This window comes from Carettochelys insculpta, chromosome 2 (assembly GCF_033958435.1).
Source record: "Carettochelys insculpta isolate YL-2023 chromosome 2, ASM3395843v1, whole genome shotgun sequence".
NCBI classification, from domain to species: Eukaryota; Metazoa; Chordata; order Testudines; family Carettochelyidae; genus Carettochelys; species Carettochelys insculpta.
Genome location: NC_134138.1, coordinates 243,214,194 through 243,234,052, shown reverse-complemented (window position 1 = coordinate 243,234,052; position 19,859 = coordinate 243,214,194). Strand labels below are relative to the sequence as shown.

At 41.5% G+C, this 19,859-nt stretch overlaps 1 protein-coding gene across 5 annotated transcripts in view; it reads left to right on the top strand.

The window, feature by feature from the left end:
* NEBL (nebulette) overlaps window positions 1-19,859 on the top strand; it is a 402,240-nt gene that overhangs the window by 329,114 nt on the left and 53,267 nt on the right. For 4 of the 5 annotated variants that reach the window (XM_074984853.1, XM_074984852.1, XM_074984851.1 and 1 more), the window contains 3 exons: window positions 4,169-4,261; window positions 9,761-9,854; window positions 19,009-19,100. The exons of the other annotated variant lie outside the window; for it this stretch is intronic. In XM_074984853.1, the coding sequence (XP_074840954.1) occupies window positions 4,169-4,261; window positions 9,761-9,854; window positions 19,009-19,100 (279 nt within the window). The remainder of the gene's footprint in view (window positions 1-4,168; window positions 4,262-9,760; window positions 9,855-19,008; window positions 19,101-19,859) is intronic. 5 annotated transcript variants of the gene reach the window in all.

Below are 19,859 nucleotides of genomic sequence, written 5' to 3'. Positions count from 1 at the left end.
AATGCAATGCTCACTATACTTCTAGCCTTAAGGTTTATGTCACCAAAGAGTGTCCAGTTACTTAATATTCTGGTGGACTTTTTGTGAAGGTCAGTAGGACATCTGCTGGCTAATGTATTAATACTAATTTCCTCATCATTACCTGTGAAAAAGCCAGTTGTCTGACCAGTGGTGAGCAAAGCGGGAGTGGGGAGCATGAAATTTCATAACGGGAGTGCAGCAAGATCAGCTGCTGGGTCTCAGGCTCATCCATCTAATTTAAAATGTTGAAATATGTTACTTTTTACGTATGTGTATTCACATTTATAGGCTGATTAATGATGTTCTTACATTTTACATACTTATTTTCTTACCCCTGCCGAAAGAAGGGGAGGGGGAGTGTCATATGAACACAACCAAAATTTTCATCTGTTTGGATTACATTAGACAGGTTGAGGGGCCCTGCTAATTGCAGGAATGAGAAGTGGGACCCAACATAAAAAGTTGGCTCACCATGGCCTAGAAGTAAAGGAATTCTATTAAAACTGGTATTGTAAGCTAACCTATAATGCTCTTCAATGAAATTTTAATAGGTAAACAAAGCTGCTTGAAAATGTTACCACTATCTGACATAAAAAAGTGAAATTACTGAGTATGCATATTGTTTTCACTGCTCAACTACTTTTGACTTTAAAAACAGACTTGTTGCTAGCTCTTTGCTCATTGCTGTTTATCTGTATCACCCTTAACACTGCAACATCAGAGTGGAAGCAAGGGCCTCCAGGGAAAGCAGAGAAGAGAGACTTCTGAGATAATTTGAGCAGTGAGGGGTTCATGTAACATCATCCTGCCATCACCGTAACTCAAAGCAACTGGGGTTAGGAATAGTCTCTTCTCCTTTCAGAAAAGGGATTTTGGAGCACAGTACCTACTGCTTTCTGATGCTATTTGCTTATGGGTCCAGCTGCCTCAGTTCTTGGCTTGCCATATTTACTCTTTTCCTGTTGTTTGTTGCCTCATTTTAGAACACAGCTGGGCAATGTCTTTTGGAAGCATGTTTCACACTATATTTCCTCTTATGACAATGTGCTAAATTCTAACAAAAGGCAACAAAGGGCCATCTGAACTAGACCTTCCCTATATCCCATCTCCTGGCCCCGCTTTTCCCCAGAGTTAGCAGTGGGGAGAGGGGCAGCAGAGTGTAAGAATTAAATATTAGTAACAGTAAACATTAGTAATATTAAATGTTGTAACAGCATAACAAGATCGATCTATGGGTCTAGATCTATGGGTCTAGATTCTGTTGGGATTGGAGTACTCTTCCAGTTAGTATTGGCCACGTGCTCAATCTACCGCTTCTTGGACTAGTCTTGGCAAGCCTCAAAGTCCTGAATACTCTCTTTAGGAAGTTTCCCAATAACTCTGTAAAGACCAGCCTGAGCCTGCAACACTGAGGCTTTGAAAAAATTGCCCCTTATATTTAGTCTAATTATTTAACAGAAGCTTATACATTTATTTCTGAGATAAAAGTTCAGAACTCTGTCTCTTAATCACACACTCTCGCTCTCTCTGTCTCGCTCTCTCTCTGTGATACTGCCCATAACTGGCAACAATAGGTTAATATACGACAGGTTCATTCTCTCCATTTTCTGACCTTTTAGTTCTTTTAGTTTCCTGTGCTGTTTAGATTAATAAAAGTAAGTTATTTGGTAATCTAGTTTCTAATAACGAGGGATGAAACGAGAAGCAACCATGCTAAAGAAAAAATATTACACTGATCTTCTTTTTATTTATCTTTCTCGTTAGCTTGGCAGCGTTTCACACCTGGATTTCGTCAGGATTAAAGATGTGGAGTTCCTTCTTTGACCAAAAGGACAAAAAAGCAAACAAACAAAAAAAAAAAAAAAACCAAAGAAAAACCCATCTAGCTTTGCAGATAGAATGTGTGCTTTTTTGTTTGCCAGCTTAGAGTGCTTTCATAGAGTAACTTGCTTCAAGTGATGTCAGATAATTTACATCTGGATTTTAACCTCAGAGTCATACATTTTACAGTAAAATTTGTTTTCCAGTATGTTTTATACTCCTTGATGGAGGATAAATCAATATATTTTAGTTTAGCAGTGAGTGCTGTATGTAAATCTCTTTACCCTGTTAGAAGAAATTTGTGCATTTTGACAGTTTTAAAATACTTACTGTTGAGCTTTCTCCTTCCACATTGTAAAAGATTTTATTACGTTATGAATCAGATCTTCAGGTGTTTCACCCTCATCTGAAGTACAGTGTAATACCCTCAAAAGGCCATTGCCAAACTGAGAGTTCAGAGGAGGAAAGCAAGAATAATTTAGTGAATGGAAAAACTCTGAAGATAGATTGAAGTGACTGAGTGTTGCTCACCAAAGAGAGGAGATGAATAAAAGGGGACATGATAAAAGTAAACAGAAGGTAGACTGGAAACTTTTGATCTCCTATCTCAAAACACAAAAGCAAGGACAGCTAATGACTTTGAAAGGTGGTCCAAAATTGTAGCATGAATAAAGGGATTATTCCCATGCTCCTAAAGAGAGAAATGTTGTGGATGGGTTTTGAACTTCTGCTTCATTATCCTATGTTTAATGAGGAAAACTAGAAAGCTCAATAAGTCTTGATTTCAGGAAGGCAGAAATACTAATCTTTAAAGCATTATTCTGTGAAGTCAAAAGTCAAAATTGGTTTTATACAACCAGCCTAACAATAGTAACTTGAACGACAACATTGAGAAGTAGATGTCACCAAATTCCAGACCTTTTATTTTCAAATAAAGCGTACGTGAACTTTATGCCATCTGCAGTGGTACATGAGACATGAATACCATCTCTTTCTGTACTTTTTTTCTTATTGGCTACAGTTACACTGACCTGAACTGCTGGCAGCAGTATGCAAATAGGAGGTCTCAAAAATGCCAGTGGCCACTCATTTGCATATTTGCTTGTCGGCAGAGGCTTCTGCCAGCAGAAAAAAAGCAGTGTAAGTGTGGTTCTGCCAGCGAACATCCCACATTTGTCGGCAGCCTCTTGTGCCTGATTTTTTCCATACATAAAATGCTGCCGGCAAAGGGGGTGTGTCACCAGCAGAACCACGTTTACACTGCTTTTTTTCTGCTGGCAGCAGCCTCTGTTGGTAAGTGAATATGCAAATGAGCAGCTGTTTGCATTTTTGAGGCTGCCCATTTGCATAGCACTGCTAGTAATTTGGGTCAGTGTAACTGTAGCCATTGATTGTATTGATGCTTTGACCCCTGCTAAAACCATTGGAAGACAGGTATTATTATAATACCTTTTACAGATAAAATCTTTGTTTTCAGTTGTAATATGCAATCCTGTGGCTACAAGATCTTGCATTCTAGCTCTGACTCAGCTTGCTATTTAACCGCCCTATACTCAATATCACAGTCTGAAAATAAATAATATTTGTCCACCTTTTTAGAGTACTTTGTGGTCTAGGGATGTAAAAGGCAACATAAAGACTTAGGCTGGGTCTGTGCTTGCCACAGAAGATTGAATGCTTAGGTTTGATCTTCTGGGGTGCCGTTTTGTGCATGTGCAAAACGGTGGGTTCCAGGGTCAGTGTCGACCCTGGAACTCCTTGTGAGCCGCAAGGATAAAGGAATGCCTATGGGAGGAGCGTTCCCATCTACATTCTGCAGTGAGGTCAGGGACGAATATCGACAGCTTCAAAATTGATGTTTGGTGTGTAGTTGGCATACGTAAAGTGCGTAGCAGCTGTCGATATTCAAGGTAAGTGTAGACCCAGCCTTAATCATGCAAACACTTATTTTTGTGACTCTTTCCCTGGACTTCAGTGAGATTTCTTGAATTTAAGGCTACATGTGTAGCATTTGCAGGTTCTGGTCAAAAATCTATTATTTGAAGTTAAAATTATCCATACAAAAATTCATAAGAAATTGAGATCAAAAACATGATGCTAGAGTACCTGGGTTGCCTGTGGATGTTAAAGGATACAGAAAGACAGCTGACCTTTTATGAATGTTAGTGATAATTGAGCTGATTTATGAAAAAATGAAGTATTTGCTTTCCTGAGTTATAGTCAGACCAGGTTAGAACTTGGAAAATTGCCTAGGTCTTTTTTATGAGGACTAGTGCTTGCATTCCTAAATGGCTCATAATTATTTTTTTTCTTTTTGCATATGAAGGTGTTTTATAAGAAGGGAGTATCCTCTGGCACACCAGTGAAAGAGACTCCTGAGATTGAACGAGTAAAGAAAAATCAGCAAAATATTAGCTCAGTAAGTGTTAGCAATATTTATTGTACCCTGCCAGAGCAAAGAGTGGTCAATTTTTTCATATTGTTCGTAATAAATATTACATTTCCCTTTCTTCACCTGATTCAAATATTACTCCATCAGGTTTCCAAGGTTTAATTCACTATGTTAGCACTCTGTTGGGGGCGGTGTGTGTCTGTCCATGACTCTAAAGGTAATGTGTAACTTGGATACATCATCATTAATGGCAAATAGATATTTTTAAAATTAAATATATGGAAGGATTTCATCTTAAACTTCCCCTCTCCCTGGTTTAACCACATTTGCTCTTTCTGATTTAGAATCAATTCCAGATACAACCTGCAACTTAGAAAAATGTCTTATCAACAGAACAGCTCCCTTTTAAAAATATCTGCAAGCTCATATCTCTGGTTGTTTGGAAAACTCTGCCAGAAAAGGCTAATGAATGTTCTCACTCAGGGCTTTAGGAGCAAGCTGAGGATCTGTAGCTTGTTGAACACAAAAATTGTACATATGGCGCTGATGATCTTGGTCCTTTAAAAGAGATTGTTTAGCTATGGCTGCCTGGGAATTTTAGACATCCCAACCACCAGCTGAATGTCAACTGTCAAAATGGCAGCTTCCTAGAAGCCAGATGTACTCCTCAGATACAAGTTAAAAATGTGGTAATTTGGAGAGAGACCTGAGGTCAGCTTTCACCAACAAGGAAAGGCTCCAGTATTGTACATGTGTCTGTTCATTTTTACATACCTATTGTTGGGGTCACTCTTAAAAACATGGTTAACATGACATCTCTCACAACTGCTCACTTTTTTTTAAAAAAAATGCAAACTATTGCAAGTAATATTGTCATAACAGGAGATGTAATTTATGAATCCCCTTCTTATAGGTATTTTTAACATCCGTTGTTTAGGGTTTCAGCCTTTACTGATCATAGTCTCAGCCATTGACTGTTACCCTGTGGCAGTCCTGTTCAGTTTCACTCTTGGTTCCTCTGGCACCTGCCAGGGGTACCAGTGCTGCCACCTGTCCCTAGCATGAGGAAACCTCATCTGTGCCTGCAGTAGGTCAGGTCTTCAACTCCACCAGCCGCAGGCAATAGGTGCAAAGATTGGAACTAGTGGTGGAAAATAGGACTGGATGGGCAATGATACTGAGCTAGGTTAACAGGCTTGATGAGTGGAGACTAGGACTGGCTGAGTGAGCCAAAGATAGAGAAAAACAGGGCTGGAAGAGAGAAGAAGGGGTCAAACTTGGAGGGAACAGGTAGATGATTCTCTGCCAGTGAGAGCGTACCCCTCAAGGGAGGACAACACATGATTCCCAGATTTCAGCATTCCTCTGATGTCAGCTAATATTAAGAAAAGCATCTCATTTCCCTCTAATGCTGGATTACAACCCACTGCTGTTAGATAGTGAAGATAGAGGCACAGAGAGATCAATGAACTCATTCAAAATCACACAGCAGAGCAGTGGTAAAACCCAGATTATCAAGCCCTGATTTCCACTCTAGTGTCTCCACTGGACCACCCAACCTCCCTTATGTTGAATTCCAGGCTTGACATATTTAAGCCCAAAAAAGTTCTTCTGGTTTTACATATAGTCTGAATCATGCCTGCTAACATAACCTTATCATACCGTAATTCAGAGGAGAGAGACATGCAATAGTTGGCAACATCATTAGCACTATTAATTGGACTATATCAGCCTAAGAGGCATCACTAATATCTCATTCTCAAAAGAGATAACTTGGTATTCACCACAAAGAGATTTCAATGGAGAAGTGTGCATTTCATGAAGGGGCCTGCTTGGACCCACGTTAGACAATGTTGGCTTCTACCCTGTTTGGGGTTCACCAGTCAGAACTCTGTCTATCGTTCTCTGTGTAGCCTGAATATGTACCTTTCTTTTGAGAGGAACTTCACTGACAAAGTCTGCTGACAAATATGATTCATGATAAAATGTCATATAAAATCATTCTATATTCAGCAAAAGAAAAGTTATATCATGAGCAGATACTAAGATACTACCCTTATGTCATAACAGCTGTCAAACCAATATACTTGCTCATGCGGCATCAGAAAATTACCATCATGTATTCTTAATGTTATATCTGATATCATATTTATCATGTGTGCATGTGTGCATAGCTGTTGTGACAGTTGCTTCTGTGTATTGGTGGGTCCCTTGCTTTTCGGTGAATTGCTTACCTCAGAGGATCATGGCAACCCTCAGTTTAGATACTTCCCCCAAGGGCACAAGCTTGCCTTTTACTTAGCCATCCTCATTGGTCAGCATGAGGAAATAGAGGAGAACAATCCCCATAGTTTCTGGTGTCCCTCAAAGTTGGTCAGAGACAGGTCAGAAGCCTTTCTAAAGTAGCCCTTCCCTTTGTGTGCTCCTCTGTCCAGGTCAGCCCTCATGTGGCAAAGAGAGAGATGAGAGACAGGGGAAACCTGGGTCTGACCTCTAGTTCAGGTTCCAGCTCAGGGACCCTGTGGATAGGAACAGTTTACATTGCCTCCTGGACCATTTGCATGACTCCTTGGGCTACTTCCCCATGGCTCTTCCCTCGCAGCTTCCTATCCTTACTACAGGACCTTTCTCTTGGTATCTGATAACATTTATGGCCCTCTCCCCTGCTCCTGCAGTCCTCCAACACATGGTTTCTTATCTCTAGCACCTTGCAGCCCTGAACTAACTCTTTTTACCACTACAAGTAGGTTCCTAATTGGCTCAAGATGTCCTGATCAGTCTGTCTAATTGGCTTCAGCAAGTTCCTGATTGCTTCCTGGTGTCTTAATTGGCCTGCCTGCCTTAATTGGTTCTAGCAAGTTCCTGATTGCTCTAGAGTAGCTCCTCTTAGCTTACCAGAGAAAAGGGACCTGTTTAATTTGGGTCTAATGTACCTTTCTTTGATGACTGTCCACTAGCCATTTAGGTGCACCCTGCCACATTATGTAACATACAGGCTACGTCTACACGTGCAGCCAACATCGAAATAGTCTATTTCGATGAATAACGTCTACACGTCCTCCAGGGCCAGCAACGTCGATGTTCAACTTCGATGTTGCTCAGCCCAACATCGAAATAGGCGCAGCGAGGGAACGTCTACACGTCAAAGTAGCACACATCGAAATAGGGATGCCAGGCACAGCTGCAGACAGGGTCACAGGGCAGACTCAACAGCAAGCCGCTCCCTTAAAGGGCCCCTCCCAGACACAGTTGCACTAAACAACACAAGATACACAGAGCTGAGAACTGGTTGCAGACCCTGTGCCTGCAGCATAGATCCCCAGCTGCCGCAGAAGGAGCCAGAAGCCCTGGGCTAAGGGCTGCTGCCCACGGTGACCATAGAGCCCCGCAGGGGCTGGAGAGAGAGCATCTCTCAACCCCCCAGCTGATGGCCGCCATGGAGGAGCCAGCAATTTCGACGTTGCGGGACGCGGATCGTCTACACGGTCCCTACTTCGACGTTGAATGTCGAAGTAGGGCGCTATTCCTATCTCCTCATGAGGTTAGCGACTTCGACGTCTCGCCGCCTAACGTCGAAGTTAACTTCGAAATAGCGCCCGACGCGTGTAGACGCGATGGGTGCTATTTCGAAGTTGGTGCCGCTACTTCGAAGTAGCGTGCACGTGTAGACGCAGCTACAGTCTCATTATATAGTTCAGTAACTGGCTTAATGGCCTATTGATTTCTATCCTAACAAGCTAAGGGCAGACTGGGGAAGGCTTCTCCCAAAGTGATCTTATTGAAGTTACAAGATGTTTTTTTGTAGAGGATGCTACCCCTTCCACCACCTTAGTGGAACAGAAATCTAATAATTATTGTTTAGAAAAATAATAAGCATGATTATTCTTAAACATTTTGATGTTCCAATCTGTAATATTGCTACATAAAGTCCAACTGTGCATTAGGCATTGGAGGATTACAAAGTATTTGTTGTGCTTGCTAGGTCTCTTAAAAGTTAGTTACACATTTTAAATATCCATTATTCAGACTGAAAAAAAAAGAAAAGGAAAAAGATATTAAGCATACCACAGCAATTTCTCATTGCCCAGGGGTAAGAAAAATTAAGGAAAACCAGAATATTAGCAATGTGCAGCCTTTATTCATTATTTTCATTCTTTTGTATTTTCTCTGTTTCAAATGTCTTGGTCTAAATGAAGGGTCCTGTGGCACCTTATAGACTAACAGAAAAGTTTTGAGCATGAGCTTTCGTGAGCACAGACTCACTTCATCAGATGCTGGAAGTGATGAAGTGATGAAGTGAGTCTGTGCTCACGAAAGCTCATGCTCAAAACTTTTCTGTTAGTCTATAAGGTGCCACAGGACCCTTCGTTGCTGTTACAGATACAGACTAACACGGCTACCCCTCTGATACTTAGTCTAAATGAATAAATCTTTGATATTTGCATTAATTCTACTCTGTCAAAAAGACTAATTAATGATTTAACTGTATAAACATCCCTTATTGTTGAGCTTTGATTAACATTAATGGTAATTTCCTACTCTCATCAAAATAACATTATATGGTAAGCTCTTTCATATCCGGCCTCCCAGGGACAGAGAGGTTGCCAGATATTCGAATATTCTGGATAATAGAGAGGTATACCTAACAATGCATGACACAAAAGAAAATCAAGATTAGATACTAAGAAAAAAACCAAAATGTATGCAGAGTACTTTATTTACCAACAACAGCAGTATTGTACACTGTAAACTTATAGGCCACATCTACATGCGCAGTTTTTCCTGGCAAAACCAGGCTTTTGCTGGAAAAAACTCTGGGTATGTACACAGCAAATGCACCTTGTCACCTGGCCCTTCCACCGGCAGCGTTATACCTTTCCCCATTCAGGTATAACTCCTCTCTTGACAGTGTTCTGTCAACAAAACAGCTGTTTAGGTGCTCTGTGGCCCTTTTATTGACAGACAGGGCTTCCGATTCACCGGGCAGCCCAGTTTGCAGAGCTTCCAGTCACCTGCTCTGTAGAGAGAGGGCTGGGCAGTCTGGCTACTCTCTGTCAACAGAACAGTTTGCTCTTTTGATCTGATTTTATGTGTAGATGTGATCTGTCGACAGAAGTTTTGCCAGGAAATCCCTTCCGACAGTTAACTTCTGTCGAGAGTGGCTTCTTCTGTAGACATGGCCATCCTGTATTTGCTGTATTTATTTGTATTTACTGTCACTATACTGTACTTATGGAAAACATAAGTGGAATTTACTTATGGTGAAAATGCCAGTTATTTGAGAGTTCTGGATGATCAAATGGTGGATACAAAAGAGTTTACTGTATACTTCATGTGTAAATATGGGAATTTGCAAAAGGATCAACATTAAGTACCATGTGGATAGACCGTAGATCTATATATTAATGAGTGAATAAATTATACTTTCTGGTAAAATCATTTATATTATCCTTTAATTGTTGTTAATAGGTTGAAATACTTCTGTTATTTGGAGCTTTCTATAATTTCTTATGTACTGTTCACCAGGTTCAGTACAAAGAGCAGCCTGGCAAAGCTACTCCTGTGACTGTCACCCCTGAGATGGAAAGAGTCAAGAAGAATCAAGAAACTGTCAGCTTGGGAAGTTGCTTTATTATTTTTTTTCTTATGTATCCTCCTGATCTATAGTTTTCTTATGAAGCAAGCTACCATAAATATATTTATTTTCTTTAGTTGAGCATATATGCAAAAAGAATTGCATATCTTAAGGAAAATTCGAGAATAACAGGTGCCCAAGGATATATTAACAAGGCCATTGAATGATTCAGGAAATGAAACTCGATATAGGCTTCTAGGTTAAACCAATTACCACAACTTTATTAAACAAAATACACTCATCCCTCATTAAACGAGTATGTGACTTATGAGTACTCGCTTAAACGAGGGATACATATACTTACCTTTGTTCACTGGACAAGTGAATGCCCCCCACTAATACAAGCCTAACCCCCTCCCCACAGACCCAATCTGCCGCAGTCTGACCCCGCTGGCCCTGCACGCCCCAAACTGCTGCAACCTTAACCCCACCACTGGCCCCACAGAACCCAGACTGCCACAGCTTTAACCCCTCTGCCAGGCCCGCACACCCCAAACTGCCACAACCTGACCCCCCCAGGCCTCATATACCCCAAAGCTCCTCAGCCTGACCCCCCTGCTGACCTCCCACACGCCCAAACCGCCGCAGTCTTAACCCCACAGCTGGCCCTGCACATCCCACGGACCCAACCTGCCACCAGGTTTTAACCCTCCCTCCCACTCATGGCCCCAAACTGCCTCCAGCCTTTAAGAACATAAGAACATAAGAATGGCCATACTGGGTCAGACCAAAGGTCCATCAAGCCCAGCATCCCATCTGCCGACGGTGGCCAATGCCAGGCGCCCCAGAGAAGGAGAACAGAAGACAAGTGATTTATCTCCTGCCATCCATCTCCTGCCCTTGTTATGAAGGCTAGGGCACCATACTTTATCCCTGGCTAATAGCCATTTATGGACCTGACCTGCAAAAATTTATCAAGCTCTTTTTTAAACCCTAATAGAGTCCTGGCCTTCACAGCCGCCTTGGGCAAGGAGTTCCACAGGTTGACTGTGCGCTGTGTGAAGAAAAATTTCCTTTTATTAGTTTTGAACCCACTACCCATCAATTTCATTTGGTGTCCCCTAGTTCTTGTATTATGGGAAAAGGTAAATAATTTTTCTATATTCACTTTCTCCACACCATTCATGATTTTATATACCTCTATCATATCGCCCCTCAATCGCCTCTTTTCCAAACTGAAAAGTCCCAGTCTCTCTAGCCTCTCCCCATATGGGACCCTTTCCAAGCCCCTAATCATCTTAGTCGCCCTTTTCTGAACCTTTTCTAATGCCAATATATCTTTTTTGAGGTGAGGAGACCACATCTGCACGCAGTACTCGAGATGTGGGCGTACCATAGTTTTATATAGGGGAAGTATGATATCTTTTGTCTTATTATCGATCCCTTTTTTAATAATTCCTAACATCCTATTTGCCTTACTAACTGCCGCTGCACACTGCATGGATGTCTTCAGAGAACTATCCACTATAACTCCAAGATCCCTTTCCTGATCTGTCGTAGCTAAATTTGACCCCATCATGTAGTACGTGTAATTTGGGTTATTTTTTCCAACATGCATTACCTTACACTTACCCACATTAAATTTCATTTGCCATTTTGCTGCCCAATCACTCAGTTTGCTGAGATCTTTTTGTAGTTCTTCACAATCCCTTTTGGTTTTGACTGTCCTGAACAACTTGGTGTCATCTGCAAACTTTGCCACCTCACTGCTTACCTCATTTTCCAGATCATTGATGAACAAGTTGAACAGGATCGGTCCCAGGACTGAGCCCTGGGGAACACCACTAGTTACCCCCCTCCATTGTGAAAATTTACCATTTATTCCCACCCTTTGTTTTCTGTCTTTTAACCAATTCCCGATCCATGAAAGGACCTTTCCTCCTATCCCATGACCACCTAATTTACATAAAAGCCTTTGGTGTGGGACCGTGTCAAAGGCTTTCTGGAAATCTAGGTATATTATGTCCACTGGGTGCCCCTTGTCCGCATGTTTATTAACCCCTTCAAAGAATTCTAATAGATTAGACAGACACGACTTCCCTCTGCAGAAACCATGCTGACTTTTGCCCAACAATTCGTGCTCTTCTATGTGCCTTGCAATTTTACTCTTTACTAGTGTTTCTACTAATTTGCCTGGTACTGATGTTAAACTTATCGGTCTATAATTGCCAGGATCTCCTCTAGAGCCTTTTTTAAATATTGGTGTTATATTGGCCGTCTTCCAGTCATTTGGTACCAAAGTGGATTTAAAGGATAGGTTACAAACCACTGTTAATAACTCCGCAATTTCACATTTGAGTTCTTTCAGAACCCTTGGGTGAATGCCATCTGGTCCTGGGGACTTGTTACTATTCAGCTTATCAATTAATTCCAAAACCTCCTCTAATGTCACTTCAATCTGAGTGAGTTCCTCAGATTTGTCGCCTAAAAAGGCTGGCTCAGATTTAGGAACCTCTGTAACATCTTCAGCCGTGAAGACTGAAGCAAAGAAATCATTTAATCGCTCCGCAATGGCACTGTCTTCCTTGATCGCTCCTTTTATATCTTTATCATCCAAGGGCCCCACTGCTTTTTTAGCAGGCTTCCTGCTTCTAATGTATTTAAAAAACATTTTACTATTGTTTTTTGAATTTTTGGCTAGCTGTTCCTCAAACTCTTTTTTGGCTTTTCTTACTACATTATGACAGTTAATTTGGGAGTGTTTATGTTCCTTTCTATTTTCCTCACTAGGATTTGACTTCCACTTTTTAAAAGCTGCCCTTTTCTCTCTCACTGCCTTTTTAACATGGCTGTTTAGCCATGGTGGTTCTTTGTTAGGTCTCTTACTGTGTTTTTTTATTTGGGGTATACATTTAAGTTGGGCCTCTAGTATGGTGTCTTTAAACAGTTTCCATGCAGCTTCCAGGGATTTTAGTTTAATTACTCTACCTTTTAGTTTCTGTTTAACTAGCTTCCTCATTTTAGTGTAATTCCCCTTTTTGAAATTAAATGCCAGAGTGTTTGACCGCTGCGGTGTTCTTCCCAACACAGGAATATTAAAAGTTATTATATTGTGGTCACTATTTCCAAGCGGTCCAGTAACAGTTACCTCTTGGACCAGATCCTGCGTTCCAGTCAAGACTAGATCGAGAATCGACTCTCCCCTTGTGGGTTCCTGTACTAGCTGCTCCAAGAAGCAGTCATTTAAGGCATCAAGAAATTTAATCTCTGAATCCCGTCCTGAGGTGACATGCACCCAATCAATATGGGGATAATTGAAATCTCCTATTATTACTGTGTTTTTTATTTTGATAGCCTCTCTAATCTCCCTCATCATTTCAGCATCACTATCACTGTCCTGGTTAGGTGGTCGGTAATATATTCCTAATGCCATATTCATATTAGAGGAATGAATTGTTATCCATAATGATTCTATGGAACATTTTGATTCCTTTAGGATTTTTACTTCATTTGATTCTATATTATCCTTCACATATAGTACCACTCCGCCACCCGCACGACCTGTTCTGTCTTTCCGATATAATTTATATCCCGGTATGATAGTGTCCCACTGATTGTCCTCATTCCACCATGTTTCTGAGATGCCTATTATGTCAACTTCCTCCTTTGATATGAGGTACTCCAGTTCACCCATCTTATTAGACAGACTCCTAGCATTAGTGTAAAAGCATGTTAGAAAACTACCACTATTTATATGTCCGCCTTTCACAGACGTGGTGGATTTTTTTATGCACGATTGTTTCACATCTGATCTTGCCCATATATTATTTCCCACGTTCCCTATCTGACTAACTTCTAGGGAATCCCTGTCTATGGAGCCTCGTGTAAGAGAAGTCTCCGTCCGATCCAGGTGCTCCCCCGCACCAATCGGCTTTCCCCCACCTCTTAGTTTAAAAACTGCTCTATGTCCTTTTTAATGTTTAATGCCAGCAGTCTGGATCCACCTTGATTTAGGTGGAGCCCATCCTTCCTGTATAGGCTCCCCCTACCCCAAAAGTGTCCCCAGTTCCTAATAAATCTAAACCCCTCTTCCCTACACCATCGTCTCATCCACGCATTGAGACTCTGAAGTTCTGCCTGTCTATCTGGCCCTGCGCGTGGAACTGGAAGCATTTCAGAGAATGCCACCAAAGATGTTCTGGATTTCAGTCTCCTTCCTAGTAACCTAAATTTGGCCTCCAGAACATCTCTTCTACCCTTCCCTATGTCATTGGTACCAACATGTACCACGACGACCGGCTCCTCCCCAGCACTGCCCATAAGTCTGTCTAGATGCCTCGAGAGATCCGCAACCTTCGCACCAGGCAGGCAAGTCACCATACGGTTCTCCCGGTCATCACAAACCCAACTATCTATATTTCTAATGATGGAATCCCCCACTACTAAAACCTGCTTCTTCCTAACAGCTGGCGCTCCCTCCCCCGGAGAAGTATCCTCGGCACGAGAGGATACAACATCACCCTCTGGAAGGAGGGTCCCAACTACGGGATGGTTTCCCTCTGCTCCCCTTGACTGCTCTCCTTCCCTGAGCCTTTCATCCTCCGTAACAGCCTCAGGACTGTCAGATTGGAGGTGGGACAGCCCTACTATGTCCCGGAAAGTCTCATCCACAAACACCTCTGCCTTCCTTAGCTCCTCCAGTTCAGCCACCCTGGCCTCCAAAGCACGCACTCGGTCTCTGAGGGCCAGGAGCTCCTTGCATCGAGCGCACACATACGCCACCCGCCCACAGGGTAGGTAGTCATACATACTGCACTCGACACAATAAACAGGATAGCCCCCACTCTGCTGCTGGGCTTCTGCCTCCATTTCCTACTCTAGTTATATACGAGGGTTAATTAAATGTTTCAGATAGAGGTTGTTATAAAGGATTTAGTTTAAGGGCAACAGAAGTAAGTCACTGGCTCCCTCCAAGCTCCCCCTCTAAACTCCCCTCTCCAAACTCCCTCCTGTTAGCACGCACCCTGTTTGCCAGCACCCGGTCGCAAAGCTCCCTGGTCGCTTACTAGCAGGGTTTAAGTGCTCAGCCTCCCTGATAGCTCCTCCCTCTGCCTACAGCTCAGCCAATCAGCACACGGTGTTTCAATTCAAACCTAATCAGCTTCCAACTGCCTGCCTGCCTGCCTGCCTGAGCACACGGCCTTTCAAACAAACAAACAAACACACACTCAGCTCAGCACTCCAAACAAACAAACTCCAAACTCCAAACAAACACACAAGCCCAAAACCTCCAAATATAAGCAGCCACTTACCCCAAGGTGCTTTAGTTTGCTCCTTCCTTCCTTCTCCTCCTCCAGGAGAGCCTCTCCAAACTCCCTCCTGTTAGCACGCACCCTGTTTGCCAGCACCCGGTCGCAAAGCTCCCTGGTCGCTTACTAGACCCTCCCCAACTCCCAACTCCCCAACAACCCTCCCCAACTCCCAAATCCAAGGTTCACTCACCTTTCAAAAACAGCACCACATGCTGCCACTCCTTCACTGAGTTAGGAGCACCAGGAACCAATCTGAGACTGTAACTTGTGTTTAATGGGAGTTTAGTTCCCTCTTACACGTTTTTGCTTATGAGCAGAAAGTTGGGAACCAAGTGTGCTTGTATAGTGAGGGGTGAGTGTACTATTAGAACCAATGAGATTCCTCCTCTTTCAGGTCATAAATCTGATTGATACAGTCCTCCCCTTGCTTGCCTGACCATATCTGAGCACAATTATGTGTGGACTCCAATTAATCTCTCCTTTGCCTCTAACTGCCACCCCTACTCAAAAAAGTAAAAACCTGCCCTAAACTGGTGTCCAGTGACAACAATGACCCACTGCTGGGCAGAAAGATGAATAAGAAGGCAGGGGTTTTTGTGAATATATTTTGCCTCCTCATGCTCCTGAAGGACTATCCTCTTCCTCTCTGATCTGTCTTCAAATACACATTGTCTTCCCTGTTCTGCTGGCTTCCCAAAAAGAGATTTTAAGACCAGTAGGGCCTCTTACAATTCAGTGGTCTGACCTGCATAGATACAAGATAAAGAACCTCATACAGCAATTTCTGCATCAAACTCGTAACTTTTTTCTAGGACCTATCTTTTAGGCAGAGAGCCAGTCTTAATTTAAAAGATTTCAAGTGATGGAAGATTCACCATATCCATATGTGTAAATTGTTGCAATGGTTAATAGCTCTCATCATTAATAATCTGTGCTTTATTTCTAGTCTGAATGTGTCTAGCTTCATCTCTCAACCATTAGATCTTTTTATACTTTTTTTTTTTGCTAGATTAAAGAACTGTCTGTTACCAGAAGTATCTTTTCTGTGTAGGTACTTGTTGCCTATGATCAAGTCACTCCTAACATTTTCTTTGATAAATTAAGTAGATTTATCTTCTTTAGTGTCTCACTAATATGTATGATTTCCATACCTCTAATTATTCTTGTAGCACTTTTCTCAGCTCTTATCAGGTTTTCACTATCCTTTTTGAAGTGTGAACACCAGACATAGTATTCCAAGAATAGTCTTACTAATGCTGTATACAGAAGTAAACCACCACTGTAATCCAGCTTGATTTTCCCTTCCTTATACATTTAGGCTGTGTCTACACTTTCATTCCTCTTCCAAAAGAGGTGTACAAATGAGGTGAATTGAAAATGCAAATGAGGTACAAATTTGAATATCGGGCACCTCATTGGCATATCCTTATTTCAAAATAGCTTCTTTCGAAAGAAGAAAACCAGTGTAGACACTGCTCTTTCAAAAGTAAACCCCGTCTTTGAAAAAGCAGTGTCTACACTGTTTTTTTTCTTTCAAACGAAGCTATTTTGAAATAAGAATATGCAAATGAGGTGTCCAATATGCAAATGTGTACCTCATTTGCATTTTCAATTCACCTCATTTGCATACCTCTTTCAAAAGAGGAATGCAAGTCTAGACACAGCCCTAAGGATCAATGCCACTACATTTTGACATTGCATTGAGAGCTCATGTTCAGCTGGTTGTGTGTCATGACCCAGAAGTCATTTTCAGAATACCTGCTTTGCAATCTACTGCTCTCCAGTCTTGAACATTCTTTGTTTCCTAGACATATGACCATGTATTTGTTTGTGTTAAAATGAACATTTGTTCAAATGAGATCTTACCAAATGGTCCAGGTCAGTCTGTGTAAGTGACCTGTCTATGTCATTCCTTACCATTTCACTATTTTTGGGATAATGACTTTATATTTTCTTCCAGATCATTGATAATAAAAGTACTAAATAGATCTGGGCCAAGAACAGATCTCCTTGGGACCCCAGTAGGTGCACCCCAGTTAGGTGATGAATTCCCCATTCACAATTATTTTTGTAGGTTCTCAGTTAATTAGTTTCTCATTTTAATGTAGGCTACAATAATTTTGCATAGTGCTAGTATTTTTATGAGAATGTTATCCGGGACTAATTCAAATGCCTCATAGAAGTCTAAGTATATTATATCACCACAGTTACCTTTGTCAGTCAACCTTATGATCTCATCAAAAATAAGTTTGTTTAGTAAGACCTGTTTTCCATAAATCAATGTGGATTAGCATGTTAGCCTACCATCTGTTAATCTGTACTGATTGTGTTCAACATCATCCTCACCATGATTTTGCTCAGGATTTTAAATCAGGCTAACTGTCCTGTAGTTTCCCATGTCACCCTATTTATCTCTTTGGAATATGGGTACAACACTGAGCATGCTTTAATTGAAGGCTTTGCTTTTAGACATGCGCTTCCTTTAACAAAACATGAAAATGCATGGAAATAGATGTGTGATACTGACAATTGACTTTAATTTTATCAGTTCCCTTGTTGTGCTTTCTCGCTTTCTCATAATCCTCTATATAGTCCCTTCACTCCTGGATAATCAGGAATGGAAACAGTAGGTACATTTGGATTATTGATATATTCTTTGTGTGATCACTGGGCTTGTTTGTTTTGCTTTTGTGGTGTTGGTTTTGTTTTGTTTTGTTTTGTGATACAATGGGTACCATTAAAATCTTGAAACTTACCGCTTGGTCTCGTTGAAATTACTGCAGTATTTATGGTATGTTCCATTCTAAGTGGAGGGAGTAGCATAAATACAATAAACATTAGCATGGTAAATGCCAAGTTATTAATTGGTTTGCACAGCATCTCTCTATGTACATGCACACAGATTCATAAATAATAAAAATCATAGGAAGAATTCAAGCTTATGTTTAAAGAATCAAGTTACCTGTTAATAATATTCAAATACCATTGAGCCCTTGATTTCTTTTTTGCATGACCCTTTAAAACATATTTTTTAATGTAATGTCACAAGGGGATGTGATGGATTCACCAAGGGAAAGTCATGGTTGACCAATGTAATTAGCTCGAATGATGACATAACTGGTTCTGTGGACGTGGGGAAGTCAATGGATGTGATATACCTTGACTTTAGCAAAGCATTTGATACAGTCTCCCACAATGTTCTTGCCCATAAGTTAAGGAAGTATGGATTGAATAAATGGACTGTAAGGTGGATACAAAGCTAGGTAGACGGTTGTACCCAACGGGTAGTGATCAATGGCTCAATATCTGGTTGGTGGTCGGTTTCAAGTGGAGTGTCCCAAGGATCAGTTCTAGGGCCGGTAATGTTCAACATCTTTAGTACTGACCTGAATGAGAGAAAGGATTGCACCCTCAACAAATTTGCAGAAGACATTAAGCGAGGGGGACAGGTAGATATGTTGGAGGGTAGGGATAGCATCCAGAGGGGCTGAGATAAATAGGAATATTGGGCCAAAAGAAATCTGATGAGGTTCACCAAGGACAAGGTCTTCCTGAAGAGGGGCTCTAAAGAAGATGGAGAAAAGCTGTTCTCAGCAGTGATGGATGACAGAACAAGAAGCAATGGTCTCAAGTTGCAGAGGGGGAGGTGTAAGAGATTAGGAAAACTGTGCTGAAGGGTGCTGAAGCACTGTCATACATTACCTAGAGAGGTGGTGAAATCTCCATCCCCAAAAGTTCTTAAGTCCTGGCTTGACAAAGTCCTGGCTGAGGTGGTTTAGGTAGGGTTGGTGACCTTGTGAGGTCCCTTCCAGCCTTAGGATTCTATGATTCTATGGTAAGGTTTTGTTGAAATAGTATGTACCCTTTTTTTTCTGTGAAATGATAGGTTCATTATAAAGGGCAGCCTGCCAAAGCTACTTCGGTGAGTGTTACTCCTGAGATGGAGAGAGTCAAGAGGAATCAAGACAATATCAGCTCGGCAAGTTATTTAAACCTTTTTGTTCTGTTTATTTTCGTAACAGGGATATGCTTTTCAATTTAGATTTGTGATGATAAATGCATCCCATTGCAACATTCATTTGAAGGTGAATTCTTGGTCTTTGAAAAAATATATTGCACATGCCACCATGGGCAACAAAATTATCCATGCTTCCCATAATTACTTTTATACGAAATGTAAGTTGATATCTTGGAAGCAGTGCTCTAAAAGGAGAAAGTCATGCTATGTCAATCTGGATTCTGTTTGAAAAATCTTAGTCTCTTGTTACTAAGCTTCAGAAGTAAACTCTAGGGCCGTTTCTCCACAGGCCACTTCCTTTGGAAGTGGTATGCTAATACACGGAGCGAAAGATGCTAATGAGGTGCGGATACAAATTCCCCCTTCCTCATTAGCACATGATTTGGAGTCCAGAAGACTGTGCTTCCGGACTCCAAAACACCTTGTAGAAGCACAGCCCGGGGGGGCTTCTGGAAGGACGTGCTTCCTTTCTTCTGGAAGGCCCCCGCTCCATGGGGCCACGCTTCTACACGGCATTTTGGAGTCCACAAGAATGGTCTTCCAGACTCCAAATCACGTGACATTATGCTAATGAGGCACAGGGAATTTGCATCTGCGTCTCATTAGCATCTTTCGCTCCATATATTAGCATGCCACTTCTGAAGGAAGTAGCCTGTGTAGAAACGGCCTAGGATAAAGGACAAAAGGAACCTGAGTTCTACACATAATAAAAGCTCAGAT